The 20,401-nt window shown below is 50.9% G+C and overlaps 1 protein-coding gene across 1 annotated transcript in view; it reads right to left on the reverse strand.

Moving 5' to 3' along the window:
* Positions 1-20,401, reverse strand: part of DSCAML1 (Down syndrome cell adhesion molecule like 1) — a 370,444-nt gene that overhangs the window by 52,309 nt on the left and 297,734 nt on the right. Inside the window, exons 12-15 of the mRNA XM_011927034.1 lie at positions 11,113-11,312; positions 10,446-10,542; positions 9,708-9,836; positions 1,583-1,750 (exon numbers count right to left, since the gene is read on the reverse strand). Of these exons, the coding sequence (XP_011782424.1) occupies positions 1,583-1,750; positions 9,708-9,836; positions 10,446-10,542; positions 11,113-11,312 (594 nt within the window). The remainder of the gene's footprint in view (positions 1-1,582; positions 1,751-9,707; positions 9,837-10,445; positions 10,543-11,112; positions 11,313-20,401) is intronic.

Below are 20,401 nucleotides of genomic sequence, written 5' to 3' on the forward strand. Positions count from 1 at the left end.
GCTCCTGGGGAGAAGACTAAGCGCAGATGCAGATAGCAGAGAACTTTTGTTTGAGTTCCCCTGAAAGTATCTAGGGTTTCAATTTCCTCTTCATTCTCCATAATTTGCTGAAAATATATCAAACAACGATAATAAGATACTACTGTACATGTAGGATGGCAAAAGTTTTTAAAAGTTGAAGAGTATGAAGTGTCTACTTCATACAAGAATGTCCAGTGGCAGGAACTCTTATCCTCTGATCATGGGAGAGAAAATTGGTACAACACTTTAGAAAACATTCTAGCATTTTTTGTTAAGGGTAGAAGTATTTCCCTGTTTGATGACTCTGTAATTCTACAACTGTTTATATCCCCTAGAGAAACTCATGAACCGGTACACTAGCATACAAGAATGCTTACAGCAGCATTTTTGTAATAGCTCCAAGCTACAAACAACTTAAATGTCCATCTACAGTAGAATGGACAAACCCACTGTGGTATAGTCATATAATGGAATACTATACAGCACTGAAAAAGCATAGCTATGCTAATGATATGAATGAAGCTTGCAAAAGTAATATTGATCAAAACAAGCAAGATACAGAAGAATATATGAAGAATGATGTCATGAATACATTCTACTGGAAAATAGGGAAACCTAAATTATACGTTTTATTGCATATACACTGTGGTGACAGTACAAAAAAGAAAAGCATGAAAATTAGTATCATGAAAGTCAGGATACTGATTACTTCAAGGGGAGGGGTGGTGTTATGACCAGAAAGGGGTACATGGGGACTTCCGGCATGCTGGCTAATTGATAATGAGCGTTGGTTATACTAATTACTCATTGTTTACCTTATGCTTGTTTATAAAACTGCACATATATGTTATGTGTATTTTTCTGCATTTTTTTTTTGAGATGGAGTCTTGCTCTGTTGCCCAGGCTGGAGTGCAGTGGTGCGATCTTGGCTCACTGCAACCTCTGCCTCCCAGGTTCAAGTGAGTCTCCTGCCTCAGCCTCCTGAGTAGTTGGAACTACAGGCATGCGCCACCACACCTGGCTAATTTTTGTATTTTTAGTAGAGACAGGGTTTTGCCAAGTTGGCCAGGCTGGTCTCATACTCCTGACCTCAGGTGATCCAACTACCTTGGCCTCCCAAAGTAGTAGAATTACAGGCATAAGCCACAGCTCCCTGGCCTTCTCTGCATTATTTTGTTATTATATGATAACAAAAGAAAACATAGCAAGAGAAATCTTGTTTAAACTTTCAAGAAGACTCTATGATGAGGGTCATAGAAAATGATCCAGGCCCTAGTACCCCATCTTTTGCAGATAGATCTTTCCCGATGCTAGGGTCAGGGGAGTGGGGCAGAACCACAGATAACTCCCTGAAACCCAGCATTTAGAACCTAGCCTGGAAAAGGGTCAAACAGAAGAGCCTCCAATGATCCAGAGGTGGACACAAACATCTGTTAGGATGCTTTTCCCCACCCCACCCCCTCTAACTGCAAGCTCATTGCCAATGGACAGGATCACTGTAGGCCCCTGGTGTCCCAGATCCCTGAGGCCACGGGCAGGGCAGGCTGGGCGAGGTGCTCACCGGCCTCCTCGGTGCTGATGGTGAGTTCCTTGCTTGGTTCACTGCGGCCAATCTTGTTGAAGGAGTACATGCGGATGCTGTACACAGATGCTGGGTGCAAGTCCACGATGTTGGCCTGGTTGATGGTGGGGGAGATGTTGCGTGTGGACTGCTTGAAGTCCCAGGAATCTGGAGAGAAGGCACCTATGTCAAAGCACAGCCAGGCAAACTCCAGGACCCCTTCCCAGCCTGAAGTACCAGCACAGCCCAATCTTAAGTTGGATGCCCCGAGGGGTCCAGCTCACACAGACTGCAGAGAGGGCACAGGCCTGAACAACTTCACAGATGGGGCAAGGGGTCTGTCCCGTGCAGCTCCAGCTTGGGAGAAGCCTGACTCTCCTCTGCCACTGGCCACCCTGTAAGCTCAAACTTCAGGCAGAGGTCAGATGAGACGTTCCCCAAGGTCCCTGCCAAGATCACCATCTGCTTGCTATCCCTGAGGGTCTGACTGACCAGTGCCCTTCTTCCTGGGTGTCTCCTCACATCGGTGACCTGGTCTGATGGTGACACCCCCCATTTACCCAGTGGCCGCCATGTGAAGCAGGAGGCTAAGTCTCCTCTCCCTTTCTCCTCCTCTTGTGTGTGCTTCTGTATTTCTTTTCCTTGTGCACTTGTGAGGTGATGAACTTGAGTGTTATACGTTGGGGTTGAGGGGGACAGGCCAAGTACCAGAGTCCCCAGCCCAAACCCTACCCTCTTTCCTTCATCGACAGGGGGAAGGTTTCTGAGTCATTAGGGTTAGGGGCCACCAAACAGATTAACATGTTCATGATTTATCCAGGGAGACTGGTAGTCTATCTCAGGGCTGATGTTTAGCAAAATTGTAGGGGGTAGAAACTACCAGATAAATGCCATTCAGGTGTGACTAAACAGTGCCTAGACCGATACTGTGGTGATGAACACCCTGCATCTCCAGAGGAATCCAGTCATTTGTTCAATATATGTTTGCTGCGCACCTATTAGGGGTCTCCAGAGGAAACGGAAGGGGTTGCAATTAAAAATGCCTCAGCTAGGACCTTCCACACCCAGGATTCTTAACCAAATAACTGTTTTTGCACCTTACTTTGAAAAGAGAAAAAGGCAAAGCACAAGGAAACAAGCTGATAGCAGGGCTGAAAAATGTTCCCAGGGCAAGTCCAGATGTCACTATTCCGTCTAATTTTCTGTGCCTTTAAATCCACAGTACAGTATCATGAAAAATTCTCCATAGAAAAGATTAAGTTGTATTCACCACAGTTTAAATTCTAAATCAGGAAAGGAGGCTAGCACATTCTAGAAAGACTAAAAAAAGTTTTTGGTTAAAACTAATGCCTTATAGGCTGGGCGCAGTGGCTGATGCCTGTAATCCCAGCACTTTGGGAGCCCGAGGCGGGTGGATCATTTGAGGTCAGGAGTTTGAGACCAGCTGGGACAATATGGTGAAACCCTGTCTCTCCTAAAAATACAAAAATTAGCTGGGCGTGGTGGTGGGTGTCTGTAGTCCCAGCTACTCAGGAGGCTGAGACAGGAGAATTGCTTGAATCCAGGAGGCGGAAGTTGCAGTGAGCCGAGATTGTGCCACTGTACTCTACCCTGGGCAACAGAGCAAGACTCCATCTCAAAAATGAAAAACAACAACAACAACAACAAAACAAAACAAACTAATGCCTGATAAATCAGGAGAATTGGTTCACCAGAAGACACTGTCCCAGGCCCCCAATTTCTGGTTAGTTGAGATCTTGATGGTTTGCATAACACCACTTATAGCTGCTCAGGCTTAGCATCGGTGAAGGGCACTGGCCCAGCTCCCATCTGTAGTTTTGCATTTAATTCTTTGGTTTCATGAGCCAAAGAAACAAAATGGCAGGCGGTTGGTGCTCAAAAACGCTTTGTGTTTTAAAACACCCTAACCACAGGAGGCTCACTTTGTGGCTGGCAGGTTAAGCTGGAATTGCAAATATGCAGGCTCCTACCTGCTGTGGGCACTGGCTTGTGCGTTTGGGACAGAACAGGCTAGTCATGTGGAGGCAGGTGCTCCCTTCTCTCTGTGGCATCCTGGGAGCTGGCGCCAGATCGTAAGTCACATCTGATGTGCCCATGTTTATAGGAGAGGGAGAGGGAGCACAAGTCAGTGCATTCATTTTTGATGAGTGCAGGCAGAGGGAGGAGACTGGGGCAGTGTGTCTGGAGAAGAAGCACTAATATTTACCGAGCACCTGTGGTGTGCCAGGTGCAGCATCGGGCAATTTAAACGCTCACCATTTACTCCTCACATCCTCCTGCGGCATCAGTGCTCCATCTCCACAGCAGAGGTGACCCTCGCGGCACCAAACCCAATTTCCCACCTGGTTTCTTGGGTGTATTCAACACTTGGACCTCTCTTCCTTCTTCAGGAAACACTCTCCCCTTAGCTCCCTAATGAAACACTCTCTGGCCTTTTGCTTATCTCTTGGGCCAGTTTCTCTCTGTCTCTGTGCAGATGCATCCTCCTCTACCCTACCAGGAATAGTCTCCTTCCGACTCCAGACCTTATAGCCAGCTTTTTAGTTGACGGCTCATCTTGGATGTTTCACAGATACCTCAAACTCAACCTGTCCAAGACAGAACTCTTGACCATACACCCTGTTTACCCAGCAACTTCCTGGATTCCATCTCGAATGGCACCACCATTATTAATTTCTTCACTCTTCCTTCTCTCTCCCTCCCTATCAAGTGGGATAACTTTTGTGTTCTGTGTCGTTCTTGAATCCTCCCACTTCCCTCCATCTCCATTGCTACCTCAGGCTCAGCCACCGTCATCCCTCCTCAGACCAGGGAAACGGCCTCTTCCCTAGCCCTCCACGTGCTCACTGCACCGTTTCTTTCATCCATTCTCCACACTGCAGCCATCATCCACTCTGCAAATACAATCGAGCTCCTCTTACAGACGAGCATTCCATCTTGGCCCTGAGAGTGGCCTTCTCAAAACACAAATCTGATACTGCCATTCCCTTACATAAAATTCTTCAACAGTTGTTCCTTGTTCTCAGGGTGAAGGTAAAATCTCACAACCTGAACAAGGCCCTGCAACATCTGGCTCCTGCTCACCTCCCAAGCCTTATCTTTTTCTATTCTTCTCCTCTGAACCCTTCCAGCATTTAGAGCCCTTCTCAGTCTACAGTATCTTCTTTCAAGTGTTCACTGTTTGGTGGTAACTGCCCAAGGAGATGCTAAGCTCCCTGCAGTCAGGAGCCATGTCTAAAACTGTGGTCCTCTCCCCAATTTCACATGTGTTGGGCCCTTAAAATGTGCTGTTGATTTTAAACCAGAGCCACTGTTTTTCCCCTTTATTGGGGATTTGGAGTTCCTCTGCACTCTGTGGCCACAGTGTACTCTTTGCCAATCCCCTCCTTGCCTTGCTCCGCTGCAAATCACAGAAAGGTTGGGCGGGGTGGGGGGTGTCCCGGAGAACAACTCCTTTTTTTTCTGCTTTTGCCGCCTGTAGTTTGCAGGTGGATTTGACCTTGTGTTCCCAAACCATCTTTGGTGTTAGCACAAAATAGCTCCCTCTCCACAACCTTTCCAGGCTAATGCACCAGAGTCAGATCTGGAGGTCTCTGGCTGATCTGCTAAACTTGATCTCTGTCGTCTCCCTGACCCTGAATAGCTGAGACCAGGGGCCGCATTTTCTTCCTTTTCCTTTTCAGTTCTCGGAGTACTGAGCTGGCTTTGGTGAATGTTGTCTCTTTTAATATTCCCTTTCATGTGAGCCTGGCTTACCCAGATTAACATATTTCATTAAGGGCTCTCTCTCCCTTTCTTCATCAAAGGGTTTATGATGCAAAATATTCTTCTTAAAATGAGGAAGCGGCTGGGGAGATGTCAGTGCCTTCTGCTTCTGTGGGCTGCTTGCTGAGAGGGAACTGGGAATCTTTGGTTTTTCAGGAGATACATTCACTGTAGAGGGGATGCAGCTTGGAGAAAAGCCACATCTGGAGCGTTTAGCTGCCTGGGCTCAGGAAGCACATCCATTCTGCATCTCTAATTTTCTTCTTGGATCACGCCTTTGAGACCCCCATGACTATCTCTTCACAGCGTGGAGAAGAGGCTTCCTGTGTCACAACGACAGCTCACGACATCCCAACACCAGTCCCTCTGACAGCCACACTCCAGCTCCCACAGAACACCACGCCACACCAGGCCAGCTCATCCCACGGTGGCCGGCACAGCCCCTACACCAGCTTGTGCTATGAGGCTGCTCTAGGGGAGGGCCATCCTCAAAGAACCCATCCTTGCTCTGTGAACAGGGGTGAAATGTGGTGTCTGCATTTTTAAATCTGCACAGCGCCATCTGATAGATTTGTGTGGATGGTGCTATTTATCATTTGGCATTCATGTATTATTACTCTGCTGCCTGGGGCCAGGAGAAGTCAGCATGAGTGGGATGGCTTAGAAAGGGCAGACTCGGTAATTTCTCTTGGAAAATTAGCATGATGAGCAATGTGCCAGAAATCCTGGCAAAGGCACAGTTGGGGCAAAGAAGGTCGGGAGCCGATGGTCAGGACCCAGGATGGGTGTGGCCTGGGGCAGGGGGAAGCGGAGAGGGGAAGCAGAGACACAGGACAGGGACCTGTGGGAGGTTACCATGTGCCAGGCTGGGTGCTAGGCACCTCCATGTACGTCATCACCCTCCCCAAATCCTCATGGCCACGCTGAGAATGAAATGTTACTCTCTCCATTTTATACATAAGGAGATGCTCCAAGATGTCAAGTACTCACTAAAGATCATGCAGCTCTGACACTTGGTCTGCCCAAGTCTTCAGCTTTGCCAGTGGTTCTTGTTCCACTAGTCCACAGGTGCAGGAAGCTGTCCTTAGACACACACACACCCACACACACACACACATACATGCGTGTGCACACCCCCTCCTTTCTTTGAGTCATCTTCTGTTCCCTTGGATACCTTTTCCAGTTCTCACCTAATACAGTTTGTGGCGTATTACACTTGATTGGATAGTGCTTTGTAATGGTTCTGAAAGTGTGTGTGTGTGTGTGTGTGTGTGTGTGTATGTGTATGTGTATGTGTATATTCTCACTCCAACTGCATTGTAAGCTCCAAGGGCAACATTCTGTCTCCTATTTCTTTTTCTTTCTCTACCACATGGCTGGTGCATGATTCTGCAAAAAAATATTGGCACTGAGTACATGTGGCTGACTGACAGACAAATATATTTTAGACTGCAAGTCCCACAGGACTATAAATTGCTGCACGAGGTATTTCAGTTAGAAGAGACAGAGGAACTTACATTTATTAAAAGTTTGCTCTAGCCCCGTGCTATCATAGATGCTTTCTCTCTAATCCTCTAAACAATCCCATGAGGTAGGCATTACCGCCCCCACTTCACAGATGGGGAAGCTGTGCCATGCCCAGGGTCTCTGCCTGCCTCCAATGATAGCACACTGCAGTTCTCATGGCACTCCGGTTCCTAAATGCCAGGATGTGACAGATGCCTGTCTGGGTGGGCTGTGCTGGAGCCATCCCACCCAAAGGTGTGGAAAGGACCGGCTGCCTTCTCAGTGCCCCGGGTCCTGTGACTTAGCTCTTTAAGAGTGCAAAGCCCTTGTGGTAGGCAGAGACTGAAACTGAGCTTTCATTATCCCTCTCTCTACCCTCCCCACCCATCCTGGTGTTCCTAGCTGGGGTGGTCTACCGCACTTCCTCATCCTGCAGGGAGCCAGAAGGGGAAGACATGGATGTGCTCTAAGAATAGCATCTTCCCTTTCCACCTTGCCTTCTGCCTTGCTCTCCAGATGTGTGATGTTCTCTACGTCGCCCCTGCTGAGTGGTGCCCCAGGAGAGGCTCCCACACATTAGAGACTGGTCACTGGAGGGGCAACGGGCATCAGGGCAGCCTGGGGGAGAAGGAACAGGGGGAGGGGCGCGAGCGATAGCCCGGGCATCCACCTCCCATCCCAGATGTGCGCCGGCAGGGAGGCAATGTGTGCAATGCCATGTGGGATGTCACCCTCCGGACCCAGCCCTTCCTGTTTACTCCTGGGTGGCCTGTGCCCAATCTCAGGGAGCCCTGAGATGTGACATGGATACAGTCAGCCCTTCTGTCCCCTTTGCCTCATCACATTTCCCCAACTGCAGGGCTGCAATGGCCTCCTTTCTTTTCTCCTGGATACCAATTTCTTCCACTCACATTCATAAGGCACTATGTTTGCTCAAGTCTCCCCTGGGAGCTCAGACATTGTTAGTGGCTCTCAATGACCTTCCCCAGCAAAGTGAAAGCTCAACCCAGATGCCTCCCTCCCAACCTGGCCCCAAAGCACCTTTGTAGATTTATTGCCCATGAATTGCATCTATGAGCCCTGTGCTAGATCTTAGGCCACTTCCTGGTGTACATTGTACCCTCACTTGGTCTCTGTCCTTCACTTTCTCAAGATCTTGGCTTGTTGCCTTTCAGTACCCAAGACCCATCTCAGTGCAGCATCAACAGGGGACCAGACAGATGCCTTCCTAGACAACCCCTGTTGGCTCAAGCCCCTCCTTGAGATCTGCAGCCCTCCTGCACTCAGGTTGAACTCCTGGGTGGCTGACCGCAACTAGATCAGAAGTGTCTGAGAATAGGGTGTGTCTCTGTAGACATGTGTATCAAAGATGACTGGCCCAGGGCCCCGGACAGAGTGGCTTCTCAAGGGGTGAATGCAGCTCAGAGATTCGCTTTCCCATGTCCCACTTCAACTCACTCGCCAACGCTTGCTGAGCATCTACCATGTGGCTGGGCCCTGTGCCGGGTGCCAGAAATGCAAAGGGAACAGGACTTGGCCAATCGAGAGGAGAGGACAGCTGGCCAACCAATGGCCACTGCCATGCTAAGTGGGAGAAGAAGGGTCTGGAAGCTTCAGGAGAAAATGAAACCTTCCATCTAAGCAAGGACGCACAAGAGGAGTTGAGCTGGTGGGGGAAGGAGACTGAGGAAGATTGAGTCATCTAGACTCTACTCTTTTCTATGCTTTATTTGTAATTAATTTAATTTGTAATTATTTTGAGGAGTGAATACAGGCTTATGGTATCAAATTCAAAAGGTACAAAGGATCCAGAGTGAGACATCTGCTTTCTTCTCACCCTGCTGTGAAGCCACTCAGGTGCACTCTGTTCCCCACTGAGGCCCCTCCTTGCCATTCCTGCCACCTGACTATGGGGCCTATGACAGTCTCCCCAGATGCAGGATGCTCATGGCGCCCCACAGTGCCTCACAGTGGCGGGGCAGCTGCACAGCAGCCAGCTAGGGTCTGAGAGGAGGGCTCTGGGAAGGGCTTTTTTTTTTTTTTTTTTTGAGATAGACTCTCCCTCTGTTGCCCAGGCTGGAGTGCAATGGCACGATCTCAGTTCACTGCAACCTCCGCCTCCCGGGTTCAAGCAATTCTCTTGCCTCAGCCTTCTGAGTAGCTGGGATTAAAGGGGCATGCCACCATGCCTGGCTAATTTTTGTATTTTTAGTAGAGATGGGGTTTCACCGTGTTGACCAGACTGGTCTCGAACTCCTGACCTCAGGTGATCCACTTGTGTCAGCCTCCCAAAGTGTTGGGATTACAGGTGTGAGCCACTGCGCCCAGCTGGGAAGGGCTCTTAGAGGAAATTTAGGTCCAAGCTTTTCCAGGGTCTCCTATCCCCCCATGACCCACTTGTGGGGACCATTCTTAGGACCAGCTCTCTGATCTCCAATCATCCTCTTCACCCCAGACCAGGAGCACCCGTATGACCTGGTCAAACCTGTGATGCTTCTGATGCCAGAGACGGCCCACAGCCCTGGGTTCAGTGCCCTTACATGGCTTCAAATAGGACCACACTTGGGAACCCTGGCCCAGGGACAGTTCTGGAAAGGAGCTGACATCACTACCCATCAACTGGGGGTCTCCATCTTCCACCTGGACTCCTAGCCCAGCCAGTGTCCCTCCCTTCAGAAGCCACAGTGGCCTGTGCACTGGTGGGTGCTTGTGTGTCTGGCTTGGATGGGCAGCCCTGAGGCTCAGGGGCTGTCCCCCTAGAGGGCACAGGCAGGGCATGTGGCACAAGGGGCCATGGCAGGCCACGCTGTCACCCTCCTGGTTCAGCACCTACCTGATTTGTTCTTATATTCGATGTCGAAGCCTGTGATGATGCTGTTTCCGTCGAATCGCTGGGTCCAGCGCAGGTTCATGCTCCGGGCCTTCACCTCCCGGATCTCCAGCTCTGGGGGGTCGGGGGGCTCTGGAGTGCGGCAGGGGAGGGGAGGGAAGTGAGGAGGGCAGCAGGGAGCTTGGCCTCCTGCTTGGCCCTGGGGGTTGGCGTCGCCTGGGTCTTGCCGTCGCCTGGGTCTTGCCAAGGACTCTGGCACCCTAGGGTTTGAGCAGGGTAGGAGCTGGAGGAGGCCAGCAGTTGGGCTCGGAGGCTGAGGAGGCCTGGCTTGCTCTCCTGTCTTGCTGCCATCTTGTTCTTGGCCTGGGAGAGGGCTGACTCTCCTGCAGGGATTCCTGTTAGTTGATGGCATTTTTCCCCTTCCCTTTCTCAGCTTGACTTTCCCTTCCCACACCCGCTGCAGGGGCCTGGACCCAGGAACCTGACTCCTCCATCCCTTCCCAGAAGGGGCAGTGGAATCAATAGCGGCTGTAGCCATTGCAAACTTTTGCTGTCTAGGTCCCTGGAAAGGTCTTATTTCCCTACTCTGGGCAGGTAGAGGGAGGCCTTTCCCCAGAAGGCAGTTTCCTGTCATCCTCCACCATGGTGTAGGCTGTGGCCCCTGCTCTTTGAGGTGGAGTTAGCAGTGGGCCCCCGGGCCCTGGGGAGGTGGGATGGGAAGGGCGGGGCAGGTGAAGGTACCTTGTACAGTGAGTTGGATCAAGCCCCGGTCTTCCCCATACGAATTGATGGCATGGCAGCTGAAGAACACAGAGTCCCCACGGTCAGCGGGCTTGAGCTGGGAGATCACCAGCAGGGGAAGGAGAGGGAGGAAACAGGGAGAGTCTTTTAGAGCTGGTCAGCTGAAGGGGCCACTCCAGGGCTATCGGCAAGGCCCTCTTGTTCTGGGAGGGGGACCCACAGGGGCTTTGCAAAGGTCTTCTCTTCCCAGGGACTTCCAAAGATGGAAGTATGGAGGGCTTCATACAGGGAGGGGACACCAGAGGGAGGGAGGGAGGGGCTGAGCAGTCCTAGGGGAGTGGGAGGGGCTGAGGGGGTCCCAGGGGAGTAGGAGGGGCTGAGGGGTCCCAAAAGGGAGAATGGAGCCCCGGGGGTTCCAGAAAAGAAGGCGGGACTGAGGAAACCACATTTGATTGCTGTGGGGTTGTCAGAAAGGAGATACAGTGAAGTTCTGAGATAGAGATTCCTGGATGGAGAGGGGAAATCAGTGGGAAAGAGGAGGTACATTTTTGGGGTGTGGGGAGGGGCTCCCAGGCTCCCCATTTGCCTCCTGGATGCAGATGTGATAGTTGCGGGCTCCCCACTCTCTGAGAGTCGGGGTCCCCCAGGACTGGGGTGGGGCACTCACCTTCAGTGTGGAGACGACCTCATCACCGTTGTCTTTGGTGGCGATGGCGTACCGCATGACACGGTCAGGGTCGATGACCGTGTCCCCCTTCTCCCAGCGGATGATGATGGGCCGCTCACCCCGTGCCGTGCAGTTCAGCTCCTTCGCATGGCCCTTGATGGCGATGGTGGTGTTGGGGTGGGAAGTAATCATGGCCGGGACTGGGGGGCGGAGGTGGAGGAGGCCCAGTGAGGGTTGGGAGGTCAGCCTGGAGGAGGCATGCGTGCCCTGCACAGAAGCCCCCGCCCCAGCCGTCCCTCCCACAGGAGAGGCTCCAATAAAGGAGTACAGGGAACTCCACTGGCCTGTCCTTTCTCCCACACCCATCCATGACTGGGACAGTCTCCCTCTTCACCAGGGGTCCCCACATTCCTCCTCTGGGGAGGCAGTGGACTGGGCTCAGAGTGCTTTTACAGGTATGCCATACATAGAACTGTAAAGGAAACCAGTTATATTGAAATATGGTTATGCAAATATTAAAAACACGAACAAGCAAATCTTCGATATTGTATATCACATATCAGTATGTGTTCTTTACTACTGTTTACAAAATAAGATCCAGCGGTAGCTCGTATAATTGCTGTCTTATATTACCATGATCCTGTAATAGTGCTGCGTATAAGTGATATTTTGAGATATCTGCAATCACTGTGATGTGATGGGAGCATATCTGAGGATTTCTGCTGGTGACAGTCACAGGGGCTGCTATTGCTGCGCTTTGTTGCTTATGTTCAAAATGGAAGGAAATACTAAATTTCAGTGAGAAGTTAGTGAAAAAATGTGATTTTCCCTCCACCCACATTCATGGGTCCCCCTGAATAAGATCTACAGAGCTTCTAGTGGCCTCTGGACCCCAGGTTAAGAAGCCTTCTTGAAAACACCAAGACTCTGCTTTTTCTCTATAGCTAAGGCTTGTTTATCTCCCTCCTGTTCTTTCAAACAACATACAAAGGAAAACCCTGGACACCACCACAATAAAGATCCACAAGCAGTGCTAACAGGACTGAGAAAACCACCAGCAAACAACCAGGGTCCAGGCTGGTCATCAGGAACATGCCCGCCCCCCTGACCCCCGTCCCTACTGCCCAGACAAGAAGCCTGTCAATCGCTGGCCCCTCCTCTGGGCCTAAGCATGTGTGGCAGCAGCAGCAGGAGGGGAGGGGCAGGGGAAAGATGGTCTCAGCTGCAGCGAAACCCTGTCCCCTTTCTTCTCCACCCAACTCAACGAACACACCTGGGGCACTTATGCCATCATGAGACCTCGTGCCAGGCTGGGGGGTACACATGACCATGAGACAGGGTCCTCACCTCCGGAGGGAGGGGAAGACAGATACCTGCGCCGGCAACATGAACTGGAGGAAAATCTGATGAGTGTTTCATCCAAGGGTTAGGAGACATTCACTTTGACTGAGGGGCATCAGGGAAAGCACAGTCCATCCATTCAGCAAGGATTTATTAAGACCTACTACATGCCAGGTCTTGTCTTGGGTTCTGGAGCTGACAGTAAATAGGACAAACATGGTGTGATCTCATGTTTGAAACTCCTATGATCTTTAGGGAGTTTCACTCTAGTGGTGAGAACAGACAAGACTAGCAATTTCAGTGAAGAGTGGTGAGTCCTATGCTGGGAGAAATGCACAGCCCCTGACCCGGCAGGACTTAAATGGGGAGAACAGAGGGAAGGGCGCCTAGGCAGGGGAATCTGCTTGAGCCAAGGTTCCAAGGCAGACATAGGCGGGGCATGTCCCAGGAAGGTCAGTGATTTGGTGCTGCTGGAGACTATCCTCGTCCTTTTCTTCTCTGGGAAAATTTGCCTTCCAGTGGCTCTTGTCTCAGGAGGGGTGCCCAGGAACCATCCTGGAGTATACAAATGGGGAGGGGCTGTCATTGGCTGCAAGAATCAGAAAGCCCCCACCCCCACCCCCATTCAGGGGAATACCTCTTGTCACAACAGAGACCAGCTCACCCTATCCTGGTCACTGGCCTGCTTTGGGCAAGCGTGCAAAAACGGGCTCTGTCTTATCTGTCCTCAAAACCCAGTTCCCTGCCCACCCCCTTCACCCTGTCTCCCCTACCGCCCCCGCACCGTGTCTCTGCTCCATTTTGACAGCTGGCCCTTTCTCCTCCTTCCTTCCGGGTATTCTCAGGGTTTCTCTCTCCCCCAGTTTTAAAGGCCTGCTCAGACAAAGTTCTTCCCAGCAAACTCTCCAGGGACATCTGACTTTTATGGACAAATAGGCCTTTGAAGAAATGAGGGGAGCCACAGAGCTGCCATGGTGCCATCTGACACCAGTCCGTAGGCGAGACGTCTGGGACAGGAGTAGGGGGGATGAAGGGAGGTTTCTGGCTCCCCGAAGTCACACCACACAGCAAGCCACCTCCTCTGCTGCCTTGTCATGCAGGACTTGATGCTGACGACAGCCCTGGCCCCCAGGCCCCCGCACCAGCCTTTCAGCACATTCCCCAGCCCCAGCTCATCAAATAATGAAGCAGATAAATTTTATAATGCACGGCATTACACTAGGATATACCATAAAATGCGAAAGACAAATAACGAGGTGCAAGTTATAATGAAGAAAAAGCCTGCAGTCAGAGACATCCGAGTATGAATTATTGACTAAGGTTTTACACTCTCAAGGATGTGTGGAGGAATATTTTTCCATCAAAGATTTGCATAATTCACTCGTATAAACCTGGGTGGAATATAGAGTAAGATTTTACATCAACAAGTCGGGCCTTGCATTGCAGATGCCTCCATTTTTACTGGAGGATTGAGATGCTTGGGTGTTGGGGAGGCTCATAAGGGGACAGGGAACTGGGGCCTGGGTCCCCCATGGGTCGGGCCCTGAGGCCTCCCTCCTGGGGAGGAATCCTGTTCCTGAGAGGTTGCTGCTGAAGCCACAGAGAAGCAGGGGAACAGAGTGTGTGTGTGTGTGTGTGTGTAAGTGGGGCTGGGAGGGAGAGTCTTTCTGTGGCAGGAGGACTTCACAGCTCTTCAGCACACCTCTGTTCTCCAGGCAGGCCTGCACTAGCCCGTCCAGGGCCTGGTGCCAGGAGCCACAGCTTGGCCAGTGAAGCAGGGACCACGTTTCAGACCCCATTCACCCCTGAGGCTATGTACTTTTGAGCCGTGCACAACCTGTGTATCCAATACATGCCATTCCCACTTCAGGGAACCTGTCTTTCTAGTCAGCTTTGTTCAGTCTTGTGGGCATCCAGGGATAGCAGAGTCCCCAGGGATCCTTGGCCCCTCAGCCCTGCTGTGTGTGGTAACAACCATACCTGGGGCCTGAGACAGGGTCCCTTCACCCTTCCACCAGCTTAGGATGGCAGTAAGCACCACATACCACAACCCTCACTCAGGGCTAGTTCAGGTGAGCCCTTTCATGAGGAAGAGGACAGAAGCTTGAGGGGCTTGGGGGCCAGGCCAGCCTGGGATCTGCTTCTGTGGCTGCGAGCTATGTGGTCTTCCACCCCTTAAAGCTAACTTCTTTGAGCCTCATGGAGCACTGTGAGGACAAACTGAACCCACATATGTAAACTGCCTGCCACACAGCAGCTGCTGAGAAACCTGGGTTCTATTCCTATCCCCAAGGGGTTCCATCAAGACAGGAGCTCTTCTTTATAGAAACGTGATGTGCAACATAGACTACTGTCTTTCCTTTTGTGTGGCAGGACAAGGGTCTTTTTGGGTAGCGGAAAAAAGCCTAGGTCTGTGGCCTGAAGATAGACTGTGGTACTGAAAGCAAATGTCAGAGAATGTGGTCCTAGGCAAAAGATGATCTGGCGAGAGTCAACGTCCACTGAAGTGTCCAAAGTGGCTCTTCTTGGCCTGGCCAATGGTTCCTTGTATCATAGGCTATACCCACTGATGTCGGCCAGCTCTGGCCGGTCCTAGCTTGATAGGCAGAACCCCACTGGGCTGGTATAATGAGCCCCTGAATTCAAAACAACTGGGTGCCAGGTACTAAGGACTACTTCACAAGTACAAGTGGCATGGAAAAGGGTGTGTGGCTTGACATGCATTACCAGACTCCATGGAAAAGGCCCAAAGAAAAAACTATGTCAGAAGCCATTTCCTTTTCCATCCTTGCCAGTGCAGGTGAATGCAATCAGCCAATTAGCTAAACTGGGTCTGCTGAATGTCCAAAATGGCAGATATGAAAATGGCGGATGTGAAAATGGCGGATGTGAAAGGTGCACACCTCAGGCAAGAAGAAAAGCAGAGCCCTGGTGCAGTAAGATGGATGTGTATCCTTTCATGGGAGTACTGCCAGCTTCCTTCCAGGCCTTGCCCCTAAAAGTGAATCTGGGAAGTGGAAGGCTGTATAAGACCCATGTCTGTTACTCCTACAAGTTCAGAAAATACACGTGTTCAAGTTACTGGCTTCAGGTGTTACTTGCCAGGCGATCCCACAGAATCCTAGCATCCTAGCATCCTAGCATTGCAGAGCTCAGATGAAGACCTGCTTTGCTGAATTTGTAGCAGCCGCTGGCCACACAGGGCTAATAGGCACTTGAAATACAGCCAGCCCAAATTGGGATGTGTGATAAGTATAAAATACACACTGGATTTCAAAAATGTAGGAAGAACAAAAAAGAATGTAAAATATCTTTTTTTTTTGAGATGGAGTATCGCTCTTGTCACCCAGGCTGGAGTACAATGGTACAATCTCAGCTCACTGCAACCTCCGCCTCCTGGATTCAAGTGATTCTTCTGCCTCAACCTCCCAAGCAGCTGGGATTACAAGCGTGTACCACTACGCCTGGCTAATTTTTGTATTTTTAGTAGAGATGGGGTTTCACCATATTGGTCACGCTGGTCTTGAACTTCTGACCTCAGGTGATTCACCCGCCTCAGCCTCCCAAAGTGCTGGAATTACAGACGTGAGCAACTGCGCCCGGCTGTCATTAAGTTTTATATTGACTACCTGTTAATATTTTAGATGTATGGAGTTAAATAGAATATACTATTATAATTAATCTCACCTGTTTTTTTTTTTTATTTTTTTGAACATGTGACAAAGAGAGGATTTTAAATTACATATTATTTGGCTCACGTTATGGTTCTACTGAATGGCTCTGGTATAGATCAGTGACACAGACCCTTCCTTTGGCAAATGGAGTAACTGAGGCGATGCAAGGAAGCAATTTGCCCCAGGTCATGTTGCTGGTAAGCAGAGGAGCATCTCAAAAGAGGATGGGTTGCGGAGGGCAGTACTGAACACACAGTGATGCTGTAAAAGGTGGGCAGCCCGGCATCGCTGGGAATGCGATTTCTCAGCTCTCTAGAACTCATAATTACAAGCTCAGGTTACCTGTTCCTAACATTAACCAAGAAATATCAGGTCTTGTTCTGGGGACCCTATTTGATGAAGGACATTGACAGGCTGGAGCATGACCAGGAAGATGGGCTGACTTGAAAGCATGCTGAGAACTGGGAATTAGTAACCCAGGGAGCAAGGGAGAGACACTGCAAGGGGGGAAGGGAAGACCTCCTACTTGGCCTAAGAAGGAATGTTCTAGTATTTTCTGCTGTTTGGGAAAAGGGCCACAGTGGGAAGCAGTAAACTCCCTGCACTGGAATTAGACAACCTGTGGCCTCACAGAGAGGAGTCAATTAAGGCCTGGATCTGGGCCCCTTGTCTTTGGGCCCTTGGGGATGCCCAGGTCTTAGAAGAGGGAAGGATGGTCTGGGAATGTGGCTCACTGTCTGGTCAAGTGATTCTCTGAATCAGAGTACTCATGTCCTTGCAGATGGGGGCTTTCAGCCCCTTGTGCTGGGTAAGAGGCAGGGAATCTTCTTCCCCTCTTCCTCTGCCAACTAACCAGAACAGAGAACTCTGCCACTGTGCCCTTCCATCAGGCCCTGCACCCAGCCTCCAAGGACCACGGTGTCCTCCTGTGCCCACAAATAGGAGCTTTGGCCCTCCTGGCTGCTGTACTGCTGGGCTTAACAAGGCAGCCCCTTAATAGGGGGAAGTCCAGGGCATAGGTGCCTGCCTCATCGATTGATCCTTCACCTTCTTCCACCTCTCCCTTACTTCTTGCTCTGGACTACAAGGTCTCTCTGCTCCACTGAGTTGCAGTAATAAACAAGATCAAACCTTCTTTATATGGAGACCAGCTGTACCCCACAGGGCTTTCTGGGTGAAGGCAGCCACCATGAATTCCCTGGGGAAATGGTCATATGCAGTCACCAGGAGTACAAATCCTGACACGCATAGACACAGACACACACACACACACACACACAGGGGCAGTGTCAGAAACACACCTCAACAGACAGTCACAAACATGGTCACCCTCACAGCCCATGCTCTGACACCCTTACCATAAGCCTACGCACGGCACCACACACACATACCCTGATGCAATGATCAATTGCACGTCATTACCCTGATGTGCTTGTTTAACACACGTCTCCCCACACTGCTGCAGTCTGTAAGTGCACACGCTGTCTCCACACACACACTTTTATAGTTCCCTTTTATTGGGCGCTTACCATGTCCTGGCAGGATTCTAAGTACTTTGCATGAATGTACTCATCTGAGGTAGGCACTGTTATTATGCCCTGGCTCCAAAGCCTGTGTCTTGATGTATTTCTTGACGAAGCTTCGTGGCCTCCCACGTGCCCGGGTTCCCCTGACAAAGCAGGTCCTGAGCTGGATGCCTCTGCCTTTTGGCCTATCGTTCAGTGGTTCCTCCCAACAGCAACCACGAGAGTAGGTCGTATCATCTCCACTTTTCAAATGAGGAAACTGAGGCTTTCAGAAAGTGGTTCTTCCACCTCTAAGGGGGCTGACCACCTCTAGCCACCCATTTGTCTGCCACCCTTGCACATAGTCCCTGGCTTTTGGAAATGGAATTTGGCTATCACCAAAAAGCTATGGCCTCTGCGGTGGGGCAACTGCAGCAGGTACCCCTGGGGCAGGCAGTGGGGACTGCTACTTTAGGGGTGCAGGTGGGAGAGCCGGGGTGGGGAGGGGACTGTATGCACAGGGCTGGGTCCTGCGTGACAAATGCTAATGACAGTCACAAAAGCACCTCACTGCTCTGTAGGGGACAGGAGTCTTTAATGAAATACAACTTCTCTGCTTTCCTGCAATCTAATTCAATTAACTGCCAGGGAAATCTGATTTCTCTTTACAAACAGGGGTGCAGGGGAGACTTTCTGGGGAGACTTTCTGGGGACTGGGGAGAAGGGAAGGGCTAGGGCTAGGCACAGTGGTGTGGATGAGCTCCTTCTCAATCCACAACTCCTTCCTATACAACAGCTTTAGGTGGGGCAGGGTCTTCTCTCCGAGACCCTGGGAGAGTGAAGACCCTGGTGTGAAGCTGGCCCATTTCATTCAAGGCCCAGTTACAGTCCCAGTGCCTGGCACAGTGCCTGGCACTGTGATGATCAAATGGCGGCAAACTCTGGCGGAGGCCAAAGAGGCTTCCTGAGGACTTCCAGGGCCCTTCCCTGACACCCCACATTGTATGCAGGCCTCTCCTGTGGTGCATCCCCTGCATGGCACGTGTCCTCCGGCAGCCTCCTTCCCTCCTTGTGTCTGACTGTGAGACTCTCCAGGGCAGAAGCATCTCTATTCCAGGACTTGGCTCATATTTGTGGAAAGGAGAGCTTTACTGGGTGCCTTTGCCTTCCTCCTCCAGTGCCCCAGGGCAACCTGCCCCAGTCCACACTTAGGCTCACTCAGGGGAGCAGGGAGCCCTGCTGGGCCACTGGGGCTTAGGAAGCTGCCTTATAACCATGCAGAAACTCCAGATTTCCTTCTGCTGGTTCCGATAGGTGGGCACCCATCGGAGAGGAGGCACCATGGAGAGGAGAAAGGCACCAGAGCCGAAGAGGAATCACCCCCTCCCCTTGCTCCAGGGCCCTTTCAGGGCAGCAAGCCGAGGGGGGAGGAAATCAATTTCAGAAACAAGACAGTTGTCAGAATCTGATGTAACCGGTTCCCGTCTGTGAAATTACTCGCAGGCCGGCTCCTGTCACCCCTGAGGTCCTGCTCAGACCAGCTTCTATTTACATTTTAATTTGATGTGAGAGGCTGATAGATTTTTAAAACACCACGAGACAGCTCTGCTGCCTCACTCACTCCCGGCATCCACACGCTTTCTGACCAACCTCCAGGCGTGGAGGTAAAGTTCTAGGGGTCCTCAGACCCTGCCACGGGGATTGCAAACTCTGCTTCTACTTGGCCCCTACTTAGCTCCCCCAGATCCCCCCTTCCACTGGGGTCCCACTTAATAATAAACTGGGGCAGGCCCGCTCCTTGCAGTTTACAAAGCAGTGCTGCATCCTTTGCCTCCAGCTTCATTCTTACTAAGGAGGTGGCCTGGGTCTATTATCCCCTACAGAACCAGTGAGGTAATGGAAGCCCAGAGAGGTTCAGTGATTTGTGTAAGGTCACACAGCTGGTGAGTGGCAAGAAGGAGACTGAGTCCCAAGTCCTCTGACAACTGGTCAGCACCTTTCTTCTGGTTTATCCTAGCCTTCTCCTGTGTAGGTTTTTCTTCCCCACATGGAGAGATTCTGGGGAGAGTGAAAGCAAGTGGGGGATTCTGAAAGAGGCTGAACACTGGAGGAGGGCTGGGCTGACAGGGCCAGGAGGCCAGTCTAGGGCAGGCTGGGGCTGGAGGCAGGAGCTGGGGAGAACGGTGAGTCTGGCTTTCCCTGTCTTTGTCTCCTGGCCTCTTTTTCTCTGGTGGTTGGAGCTCAGCTGGTGTTTCTGACAAGTGCCCAAGTCACCAGGGAGTGAAGATTCAGTTATGAATACCCAAAGGAGAGGAGCGAGCAGTGCGTGTGGGAAGGAGGATGTTGAAGGAACGGGATGAGAATGCCACGGGTTGTTGGGAGAGGCTGCTAAAATGCAACAGAAGCATGGAACATTGAACTCCAAAAGGAAGCCTGGGCACTTCTTCACCCCATTCATGGGTATGACTACGATAATAATCATCACAGTCTGTTTACTGAGAGCTTACTATGTCCCAGGTACTGTTCTGAGTTCTGTTACCTGCATTAACTCATGGAATCCTCACACAACCCTATTTTTATTTCCACTTTACAGATGGGGAACTGAGGCTGAGATAAGTAAATTGCCCCTTGTTGCATGGCTAGTAAGTGGCAGAGTCAGGCCATGGCTGAGGTCATTTGTAGTCTCATCCACGATGTGAGAAAGAATGTGAATGTTGGCCGGGCATGATGGCTCACGCCTGTAATCCCAGCACTTTGGGAGGCTGAGGC

This window comes from Colobus angolensis, unplaced genomic scaffold, assembly GCF_000951035.1.
Source record: "Colobus angolensis palliatus isolate OR3802 unplaced genomic scaffold, Cang.pa_1.0 Scaffold7, whole genome shotgun sequence".
NCBI classification, from domain to species: domain Eukaryota; kingdom Metazoa; phylum Chordata; class Mammalia; order Primates; family Cercopithecidae; genus Colobus; species Colobus angolensis.